The 12,381-nt window shown below is 40.8% G+C and overlaps 1 protein-coding gene across 1 annotated transcript in view; it reads left to right on the top strand.

The window, feature by feature from the left end:
* LOC105908720 (acyl-CoA-binding domain-containing protein 6) overlaps nt 1–12,381 on the top strand; it is a 54,948-nt gene that overhangs the window by 31,983 nt on the left and 10,584 nt on the right. Inside the window, exon 6 of the mRNA XM_012837283.3 lies at nt 2,597–2,686. Within this exon, the coding sequence (XP_012692737.1) occupies nt 2,597–2,686 (90 nt within the window). The remainder of the gene's footprint in view (nt 1–2,596; nt 2,687–12,381) is intronic.

Raw genomic sequence — 12,381 nt, forward strand, 5'->3', positions numbered from 1 at the left:
TGCCTATTGGGCCCCAAGAAAGGGATCTCGGTTGCCTTTGCAGACGTAGTGCTTCTTACTGCATCTAGAGGAAGACCATAGAAATGTGTAAATACGTCAGACAAATACTGATGACAACATTGTACCTTTCTGTAATAAACAGTACACCTAAACATAAGTCACTTCATAAAGCCTGCACCATTTATATGGTCATTGCATATCTAGAGTACATTTCAGAATGAATTCAAGACATTGTAACATTGGATGCATTTTTATTTTGTTGACTAAATTCATTATATTATTAATATATTAAAAATATGAATGTATTTATCAGTCCAGCTGAGCCAGGAAGTGCACAGAAATGGTTCTAAGCATCGAACCCAGAAAACTGGGATAAATAATGTATCAGCAATATTCTAAACTAGGCAATTACTGTTCAAATTTGGCAAAAAGATCAACTCGGTTCCCAGGTCCAAACGTGCATGTTTTTAGACACATAGCCGCACACTCTTGGATATCTCACTCTTGGCAGTAAACTCACTTTGAATCCCTTGTTCCCTGGCTCTGTGCTCTGTGCTCTCCCCCATTTCTCTTCCTTTTTTTCAACCTGAAATGAGCCAGCCCCTAATACTGTTAGGCTTTCTCGCAGTAAGGACCCAATCGCTGACCAGGTTGCAAAAAATAGTTGTAGATTTATTTCCTTCAAGGCAGAACACGCAAAAGTCCAAAAAGGCAAAAACAGAATACCAAAGGGGAAAAAAACACAAAAACGTATACAATACCAGGAAGCTACTCGGATTAAATCAGAAACTATACGATACCAGGAAGCTACTCGGAAAAATGCAGGATTCGGGCATAGATTCTCACAGACAATGAATTACGATCCGACCGCGAACTACTGAAGCACAGCTCAATATATAGAAGGGGGAACAGAGAAAATACACAGGTGAAACCAACAAGGGGAATTAACAAGGAACAGGAGAAACAAATCAGGCAACAATCAAAGGTAAGATGGGGAACAGATGAAAACAATTCAGGTAAAACCCTCAGCTAGATAATGGTGAACAGGTGCATAGGCCGGGAAAAAGCAGAGGAGTCTCTGGACAATAACAGAACGCACATGGCCTGATCACAGAAACAAAACAACCACATGGCGAATTAAACAAACGGGGGGAAATACGTGGCAAAACAAAACACATGCTGCGATCACAATGAAAATTGTCTCTTAGATCGCAGGGATCTTAACAAATACCCCCATTCTAATACCCCATTCTAATACCTAATACCCCCATCCTAAAGCAGTTCCAATCTCAGTCTGGTCAATCTGGGGAGCAGGAATCATTCCCATCTCACAAAGATTAAGTAAAAAAAAAAAAGAGAAAATGTAATTGATCATTTAGTCTTCTGTGTGAGTCAGTGAAGTCCAATGTTTTTCTGACTTTTGCCATTTTACTCTGGTGCATCAGTTACAAGGTGCTGTGCATGGTAAGAACACGGAAGGGTTTGTCTGCAGAGTTTGACTTTGGTTGGCTTACTTTAAAAACAAAGACTGATTATAGCAGGGGATCAAGAGTCATGTGTCTGGATGAGAATGATGGCTGTCCTCTGGTGTGTGTGTGTGTGTGTGTGTGTGTGTGTGTGTGTGTGTGTGTGTGTGTGTGTGTGTGTGTGTGTGTGTGTGTGTGTGTGTGTGTGTGTGTGTGAGATGGGCACAAAGCCCATTAATCTTTCAAAGTACAAGTTTCAAAGATGTGTCGACACAGAATGTTCATGTAGTCTTTGTATTGAGTTCACTTTAACATGCATAGCCTGCTGCTTCAGTGCAGGGAAACATTCATGCCTCATAGATGTCTGGAACTACCAGACAAAATGACTACTAAGCAGCTAACGGCTAAAACATTTGCGTACAAAAGATGCCAACTACACAGATGAGCGTGAATGTAATATACTGTATTTGTGGAAGGTAAAAATACAGGAAATACAATTACTTCCATAAAAATGAAATGGCTTGGAGAACCATGTCAAGTGGCCAGAAGAATATGCCGTTATGTATCTGTTGAAAACTTGACAAACTGTTTGACTCCTAATTCAAAGAAGAACAGAACAACAGAGCATGCGCAGCGTCATTGGACTGATTCATAAATATCAATTTTAACATGCAGCAAATGTGATCAATATCATTAAAGCAATATAACGTGACTCTGGCCATTTGTTTCAGCGAATTAGAGCTGAAAAATGAAGTCTTTAGACACACAGTCTTAGGAAGCTGAACCTTTGCCTCAGTGTGTGAGAGGTTTATATGAAAGAGCAATTCTGTTCATGTTGAGGGATGGCCTCGTTTACCTTTATAGTATATTACGTGCTTTGCAGCGTGTTTCTCACCTGGCCTTCTATAGTTCTGTACAAAGCAACTGGGAGGAGTTTATAATGTGTGTTTGGTATGGGTGTGTGATTTTAATGTGTGTTTGGTATGGGTGGAGTTTATAATGTGTGTTTGGTATGGGTGTGTGATTTTAATGTGTGTTTGGTATGGGTGTGTGTTTTCTTTTCTTTTTTTTTCTTTTTTTTTTTTTTTGTGTGTGTGTGTGTGTTTTCTAATGGGTGTGTGTTTTTTCAGGGCCGGGCGATGCTGCACTGGTCATGTGATCGTGGCCACAAGGATCTGGTGTCTGTGCTCCTGTTAAACAAAGCTGACATAAACAGCCAGGTAAGTCAGCCTCTCCCGGGGGTAGAACTCTTGGATGTTCATCAGATATGACTCAGCGCTTACTCTCCTCTGTCTGCCACTAGAAACCTAACCTGCTCTGACGTACATTGTGGTCCAAATAGCAGTAGTAGCATGTCTGCAAACCTGATCATATTATATCTGTGGGAAGTATTTTATGGTCTGTAGGATGAAGCTAAATAATAATAATTCATCACTGCTATCCACCGACTGCCTCACTAATTAGTTGCCATGCGAAGTCTGCATCAAGGCTTCGATGGTAGCACTTATACACACATACCAGTTGGCCTACACACACACACATACCAATAGGCCTACACACACATACACACATCCATCCATAAATGCCCCAGCTCACAAAATGTGCTGTAAAAGAAAGCCACCACATCATTATTATCTCAACGCAGTTTAAACATGAAGGTGTACTATTTCATTCATCATATGGACCACTGGCATTGGTTCACAAGGTTCACACGATGCTTCTCAACAGCCAAGATGACAACTGAAATCCACTTTATCTAAGCACTAGAAAACAATGCTAAAGTGAAATGACATCATCATCATTGAAACTTGAAAGCACATTAACTTTCACGGTTCTGTTCACTTCACACTAGCTTATCCCATCACATCATGCTTAAACTTGGTTAGAACTTCGCTCGCCGAAGTGCAGACAGTGGTTGCGATGCCTTCCGAAACACCCTTTTTAGATTGTCAGTGTGGTGAAAAATGGTGTGGCTGGACTTTCACCCAGACAGGCATTTCTTTGGAAAGCCTGTGGAGGTTTGGGGTATTTTGGGGACAGAGATTGCCACTGCACCATCATTCCTGCCTGTTGAGCGCATGTGTGTACTCAGTACGACTTCACTGCACCGTTGTGGCACTAAGGAGAGAGTATCTGTGGTCATTCCATTGTGCACCGTGGTAGAGATTTAAGCAGAGCAGAGTTGTCTTTATATTTTCCTTTACATTTGATTGTAATGTAAATAACCTTTTTTATATCGTATTAGTGTTTCACCCAGATGTCTCTGCTCTGTCAGGGTTTCTTTGTTGGGCCATTCAGATTCCCTTAAACTTGGCTTCTTTACAACAACATGCAGTACGCACTGGAGCCACAATTCAGTTCATGACGTCACCCCATTCAGAGTGAATGGGGATCCGTTAACGTTGACGGATCAACGCATAGCAACGCATAGTAACGCATAGCAACGCAACCGTGTGAGCCAGGCAAAAATTATCTGTAGTGGCCAAGTCCAGACCTCAATCCATGAGAGAATTTGTGGCTCAACTTGAAAACGGTTGTTCACTCACTATCCCCATTCAACCTGACGGAGTTTGAGCAGTTTTGCTAAGAAGAACGGGGACAAATTGCAGTGTCCAGATGTGCAAAGCTAATAGAGAGAGACCCATCCACACAGGCTGGACTGGGCACATCTACTGAATACTGACTAGGAGGGCGTGATTACGTATGCAATCAATCTTTTTTAATTAACTTAGATTACTGTGTAGAGATTTGTTTTCATTTTGACATGAACAATTGTTCTTCTGGCAATCAGCGTGTCAAAAAAGCCTAATTGAATCGACTATGACTCAAACATTAGAAGGTAGGGTGGCACTGTAGTTGTGACCAGCAGGATGCGTTCAGTCTGTTTCATGTAGTGTTTCTCTCAAAAAGGCTTTTATTGTAATAAGGATTGGACAAACATCGTTCTGACTTTAACAGTCGTTCAGTAGTGGTGAGGAGAATTCAAAGTGATTTTGAAGTTTCAGGACAAATATGAATCATACTTCTACTCAACCGTGGTTCTCATGCTGTGTTACTTGTCATGCCTGTGATCTAACCTAACGGTCTCGAATATGTCTTTGATCGAATATTTGACAACCTAGTGATGTTCAGATGTGTATTGGGAAGACTTCTTTATTCCCCAGAAGGCCATCCGATCATCGGCTCATTGAAACTCTCATGTTGTGCCATAAATTCGGCCGATAGTAAAGGTGTGGACACGTGTGGGCAATGAGATCGCTATGCCCCCACATGTTACGCTGACTTTACAATTCACTCGGGACCACGGTTCTACTCTATTTCTAATGATAAGCCTATAACCTTTAGATACACTTTATAATTGATAGGGGGTTTTACATTGTATAATATAATAGGGTTTTGTAATGAGGAACTATGCTTTGAGGTGGATGAATATGTAGGTAGGCCTCGTGCACCACCTGCCAATGGATCAGCCGCCTCTGACCATCAGTAAATACAACATAGACGAAAAATGTGGACATTTCGATCACAAATTTGACCAAAAAGCCAGTATGAGCCATGCCTAAATTGGGTGCGTAACTTTGAGATGGTGTGCAATGACTCTATTCTTTTTAAAAACCCTTTTTCATCAAGGTCTAGTGTCAATGCCCCACTATATCTCATGAGAATCGGATCAGTGGCCTAGCAGATTTAGAAAACGATGGGAAGATTTGGCTGGCAGATACTAACTGCAACGGATCCATCAATGAAAGTCTTGAAATGACACAAATGTGCTGACTATAGCGCCCACTGGTGGCAGAAATTGGTCAATTTACTGGTTTGAGTCATTTCAACAGTTGAGAATCTAATGCACAATTTAGCTTGGACCCCAAATACTAATGTATCCTATATATAATATATCATTAGAAGCTACAGTGGTTGATCCTATATATAATATATCATTAGAAGCTACAGTGGTCAAACACATCACGTCTGCCATCTATAAAAGTGCAGGGGTTTAAATACTTATGCAAGTGGTATATTTCAGTTTCTTATTTATTTATTTTTAATGTTAGCAGACAAATACAATGCCTATAATAAATTAACTATAATACAATTATTAAAATAAATTATTCTAGAGCATAAATGTTAACAATAACAATCCTGATTTGGTAAAATATGTGTACGTATCTTTTGTAATGAGCTTCAGTGGGGTTGAGTACATCTGCAAGGTACTGTATGTACTGTATAATACAAAATCGTTTTTTACTATCTCTAGTTTTAAGTTTAACTTTATTTTTTGTTCATGCAAGAACAATTCTCCATTGTTTTAGTATTCTAAGTGTCTCTTACTGATCAACCATGGCTGATTAACTGAGAACATTGAAACTTGAACCTTGAAACAATGCTGTAGAGTTCATAGATAAGCAACAATCGATCATAATTACAAAAGGCCACCATGTTTCTTGCCTAATCAGTTTTTAAATATACTTTATGTGAATTCTGTAATGTTGATCAAGTGCTTTGTTCTTCAGAAAACAGTGTTAGCAAGTAATGCCAGTGTATCTGCAGTGGAGTGAATACAACAATGTCCAGGTTTAAGGGCAGATTGGGCTTTGTGTGTAAGCTGTCTGAATTGTCCATTGGGATATTAAAAAAGTGATATGCTGCTGTTTGATCTGGAGCTTTACAGATCTAGAGGATGAAAAATCAATTGGATGTAATCAAGCAAATTGTTTTCATTATACAATCCATTTAATCAGGAGATGTGCTAATGAACTTTCTTTTTCTGTGTTTGAATAAAAAATAAACAGAAAAGTGAAATTGGAATGGTCACACTGATACATGCTTCAGTACTGTATGCTGGTTTTATGTTATATATATAACATATATAGAGTGGTCAGGTCCAAAATGTTTGCAGTTAAATGAAATGTAGCAGAATGATTGTTGCTGGTCTTGGTAACGATTCATGTGCTAACCCAAGAATTGACATATAAATAGGATAAAAGTTTTTGGATGTGATGTTCCAGTATAACTTATAGTACAGTGTACTATTTAAGCTATATAGTAGACGGTATAGAATTTTTTTTTAACTATTTTTAGGTATATCCTGTTATTAAGGTAGGTATTGGTTTATTTCATATTAACCCAGACATGCAGACTTGACCTGACCAGTGCCCACAATGACAGATTTCCTCTTATAGTTTCTATAGATCAATTTGGACCACTAAGGTTGCACTACAATATGAATCCAAGCCACAAGGCCTCTCGCCCTGGTGTGCTACCAGCAAGGGGTGGGTCCCTTTTCATCGTGTTCCCTGTTGAGTTTTATGAGACCTGACCCTGGCCCTAATGTTTGTTAAATAAAAATGATGGTGATTATTTTTTAATTTGTTGATTGATCAAGGAAAAAAAGGGAAGGGGTTGAGGTATAATACCTTCACTGCAAAAGCTTTGAATTAATCAACTGATTGTTTCATTGAGTGTCCAGACGCACAAATTGAACTATATTCCAGGCTTAATCCAGGATCAAGGGTTGCTTCAATAGGTATTGGTCTGCATGAGTACACAGATCAGCTGGGAGACCACCTGTCAACCCCATACAGGACCATCCTGTGTACAGAGACACACTATCTCCAAGCTCTTACACATCATGTATATACTGCATTACTGCAGAAATACACTTTATACTGTATATATCCTATCCCCTGAGTAACTTAACTCCAGCCAGTTCATAACATTTTTATTTAGCTTGTCTGTGAATGCAAGCTTTCATAATTAGTTCAACCAGTCTTTCACATTGTTTTTATTATTCTTCATCCATCCATCCATCCATCCGCTGTCCACAGTGATGGGTAAAGGAATCAATTCAATTCAGTACGCATGAAAACCAGGATGTGTCAGATGAATGTCATTCAGGTGTTAAAGTGAAAGATTCCTTGAAGTGAAACTAGTCATCCTCAGTTAAAACACACGGCTCTGTAGCACCCAGTTGCTTGTCTGCTGTGATGGCACACGTGTTTCTGTGCAAACACAGTAATGTGAAAGTGTATTTCCCTTCTTTGAGTGCATAATGACTTCTCTTTCCCCTTAAACATCAATACAAAATGCAAACAGCAGTGTTTTAACAGTTGTGAATTTGAAATGTTAGGAAGACAAGAGGTGGCATTTGTTTGTCCAACTGTGTGAACCTCTTGTGGTTTGATTTGCCTGTAGTTTTATACAGGCAAATATACAGTTTTATACTAATTTGAAGTAATCCAGGAAGAAAGAAGCTGATGGTCTTGTGATCTTAAGGCGGCTAAAGCATCATACTTGTAGAGGAAAAGGCCCATGTTTTGTGCATTCTACCAGGTGTCCCAAGTTTTTTAGGAATATAAAATAGGAAAAGAAAGTAGAGAGAGTGTCATCCTTGTGATTGTCCACTCGACACCAAGCAGGCCCCGGAGAAAGCTTTGAGAGATGGGATGACCAAACTGTCCGAGTGGATGGATAAACGAGCGCTCCTTGTGCGTGTCGGTGGGAAGAGTGGGTCATAGTAACAGCATGCCTAGCTCTTCTCACCTGTACAGAGTGCACTGTTTTTGGAGTTGCAGATTCCAATGCACTTTGCTCCAACTAATCCCAGTGAGTAGCAGCTGCACTATTCAAATGTCCCCCATCTCCCCCACACAGATTCCCTGCTAAATATTTAGGCCATTACAGAGGAATTACAACACATGTTCATGGGATTGAGCATCTGTTGCTTATGCTCTCTCATACATTGAACTGTGCTTATTTCAATGAAATAATACAATTAGGTTCCTTAAGCCAAGGTCAACTGCTGACTTTATTTACATGAAGAGCTAACTCATTGATGAAGACATGACAGTGTTCGAATAGCTAGGTGATGTGTGAAACCTTAGAAAACTATTCTTTTACTTTACAGCATTCTAATCTTTTGGTATATATGCAGTAGATATACAATGATGGCACCTGGTCATGGATTTTTATTTTTTTCTACATTCAAATGATCCTAATCTTCTTTTGTACCTCAGCAGCATTGATTGCAGGAATGGCTGCTTCCTCTCATTTCGTTTGAGAATATGTATGTCATTATGTAGTAGTTAAACACAACAGTAACAAGCAAGCCTACGTGTGACAAAATCTACATTTATATTAACCAAGAGAAGACCAAAAAACAGGTACAAAACTGAAAAACTAAATAATCACGCAACAGATTTAAACTAGAGAACGTACAACTCACAGTACCATTGGTATAAATGACGCACATAACATGCACAAACTGATCCTTTTTTGGATCCTTCCACAGGGATTTAAATAGACCAGGTGACCTCTGCTTACAGCCGGGACACCAATGGAACTGTGCACCTAACCACGCCAACTGGAAATGTACTAAACACAAATACATGAAAATGTGACGGAGAAGAAATAGAAGGAAAGACAGAAGGAAGATAACGTGACACAGCCCATGTGCACCTGAGACTGCTATTCATTACACCAAAACAAAAGCAAACAACGAATATTGCCTGGCCATCTGAGGCGTGACCAGTGTGTGAGCTGGATGAGGGACCCCCAGGTTAGGTTGACCACTGTGTGAGGGACCCCAGAGATGGGCCAAGCACTAGTGTGTGTGAGGGACCCCAGAGATGGGCCAAGCACTAGTGTGTGTGTGAGGGACCCCAGAAATGGGTGAAGCACTAGTGTGTGTGTGAGGGACCCCAGAGATGGGTGAAGCACTAGTGTGTGTGTGAGGGACCCCAGAGATGGGTGAAGCACTAGTGTGTGTGTGTGAGGGACCCCAGAGATGGGTGAAGCACTAGTGTGTGTGTGAGGGACCCCAGAGATGGGTGAAGCACTAGTGTGTGTGTGTGAGGGACCCCAGAGATGGGTGAAGCACTAGTGTGTGTGTGTGAGGGACCCCAGAGATGGGTGAAGCACTAGTGTGTGTGTGTGTGAGGGACCCCAGAGATTGGCCAAGCACTAGTGTGTGTGTGAGGGACCCCAGAGATGGGTGAAGCACTAGTGTGTGTGTGAGGGACCCCAGAGATGGGTGAAGCACTAGTGTGTGTGAGGGACCCCAGAGATGGGTGAAGCACTAGTGTGTGTGAGGGACCCCAGAGATGGGTGAAGCACTAGTGTGTGTGTGTGTGTGTGTGTGTGTGTGTGTGTGTGTGTGTGTGTGTGTGTGTGTGTGTGTGAGGGACCCCAGAGATGGGTGAAGCACTAGTGTGTGTGAGGGACCCCAGAGATGGGTGAAGCACTAGTGTGTGTGTGTGTGTGAGTGACCCCAGAAATGGGTGAAGCACTAGTGTGTGTGACACCCTGGAAGAGAGGACAGTGTGATTAAGTGCCATCACTACAGTTGACTATGTGCTCTGACTGCCGTACGAACAAGCCTGCTCTTTGGCATTGCAGTCAGGGTGCAGGTTTGGTACCCCGTAGACCCAGCTTTGAGACCGGGTGGAGTGCCTGCTCTCTCCCTTTGCTACAAATGAGGTCTCCCTTTGTAATTTTACCCCCCTTTCAAATGTTTCCTCTGTATGATTGTTGCTCTCCAGTGGGGGGTGGGGGGTCGACAGCACTGGTACAGGACACAGAGATATCATATGGAGTGGATTCACATACATACCTGCATCGTATTACAGGGCTATTTCTGTCTCTGAAAATGAATAGTTTGCCCTGCAAGAATACACCAAGAGGATGTATGTAATGAATATGTTTTGAGTGTGTTGTTTACAAGCATCGTAAATCTAGTGCCTGAAATAAGATTACTCAAAATATTACACCCATCTGAAACTTTCAAGTAAAGCGAAATGACACCATTTAATTCGTTTGGCTGCTGATTAGGCTGGGAAGTTCTCACTACTTGGGGAGTTGTGCCTTTACCCATCATGGGTATGGATGGATATGGGTCTAGGATGCTCGGCTCGGCTTTTGGGTCTTGTTGTAGTGGGCCGGTTTCAAACACTGATGAATTTGACATCCCTTGTGAATTCCTTAAGAGGGTGTTTCATTAAGGCCTGTGATGTCATGGAATTAGTTCATTATTATTAGACCATCTCCATGTCTGCTGTGGGGTAACTCTGTCAGTATTGGTAGTTGTGGTGTATCTTGCCCATGGTGTCTTGGTGTGTATCCTCTAAAGGCCTCCTAAACAACAGCACCAGGAATTGAACTTCCTTTCCTGAGTAAATCTTAAAAAGTGTCTCATGAGCATCTGCCTCAGTGCTGGTATCAGACATCATATGTGTACCACCGTCTGACTCTCGCTAGCACTAACAAGTGACAGAGAATAAGTAGTTGTTCATAATGTTCATAATGTTTGTCACAACATATCAACAAACACATTTATTATATGTTATATATTCACTATTAGTGAGGTTCAATGAAATACCAGTGTACTGCAAACGGAAAGACTGTTAACATTTAAGCTGGGTTTCCATTGCAGTTTTGTGTAAAACAAGAATTAAAAAAAATATTAAAACATTGAAAAAATATGTAAGTATACAAAACCTAATTGCTAAAGGCCTTTTCCCTGGAGTGATGTTACGCAAGTAAAGCTTGGCTTTCTCCTCTCGTGATTCCAATTAAACTCTCCTTTCATCATTTCAATTAAACATGGTGATGGATCTCCAAGGCAACGGCCACGTATCAGGGATTTCTGAGGGAGGTCATTATCCGCCCTGTGGATCCCAAACTCATTATGCCTCATCAGACCACGCCATGTTTTTGAACGTGTAGCGTCATGTGACATGCGAAATGTTTTCTAAAACACTGATATTTCAGTTTTTTTTTTTTATTCTCGTTCCCATTCATCGTTTTTGTTTTGTTAACAGTTTCAAATTCTGCATGAAGCAGGTTAATGGAAAACTGCCTATAGTTTAACTTTTTATTTCCTTGAAAGATTTCAGTTCCTCTCATAGCATGGCAAAAATCCATTAGATAAAATGTAAGCTATGTTCCATCTCCATGACTTGCTTCACCGTGCATGATGTTGTTCCAGTGATTCAGAGCCAAGCCATAAGAGTTCGATTGATACACACAGAAGGGGAGGGACATGCAGTGTGGTTTAGAAGTCAAGAAGCCATCGCCAGTCCAGGGATGAAATGTAGAGCGAACGTGGAAACAGAAACATATAAAGCAGGTTGTCACCTGAGAAAGCATGAACATACCCCTGGAAATGGCAACACAAATATTTTAAAAGAATATTTGACCAAGAAGAAAAGGCCCAAGGGCCCTCACATCAATCTCATTGAGCACCTGTGCCACTGGTCAGAGCTCTAGTGTGGAGGAACTGAGAGCTTTACTGGCCGACACTTTCACCACCGCTGTTTAAGACACTGGTTGATTCTATGCCAGGCGTGGTCAACATTCTGCAAGCTACCAAAACGGAGAACTGAATACTGAAACATTGTAACACATGGCTACATATTAAGGCGTTTCATTTCATGGAAATTGGTTACTAAAGTGCTATAGCAGCAGCTCTGCTCAGTTTGACACTCCCATAGCTTTTGATTTGCTTGCCTTCTAATCTCCGATAGTTTGCTGCAGTATGTATGGTAGTTTTACCAGAAGAAAAAATAGTAGTTCTAGTTCAGTGATATTATTGGGCTAATTAAAATTATGCAGTTTATAAAACAAATGCCATCCATATACTGTTTTAGCCGAGGTTCCAGCCTTCTGCCACCAGCACTGTTTTAATGTCACATAATGTAAATGAATCCTGAATTCTTATGTTTTAAAGGCTAATTCATTATTAGAAACCCCTTTTGCAATCATGTTGGTGCGTTTGAAAACTGTTGTTTAAGGAAGCCCTTTTTGGGGTACATGAGTATCTGTAGCATCAGGACTTTTCAGGACTATTATTGTTCTCAAAAATGAAGGCTATTCCATGCAAGAAAATGGCAATAAACTGAAGATCTCTTTAGCTGAGTTC

Source organism: Clupea harengus, chromosome 10 (assembly GCF_900700415.2).
Source record: "Clupea harengus chromosome 10, Ch_v2.0.2, whole genome shotgun sequence".
In the NCBI taxonomy this organism is placed as follows: Eukaryota; Metazoa; Chordata; class Actinopteri; order Clupeiformes; family Clupeidae; genus Clupea; species Clupea harengus.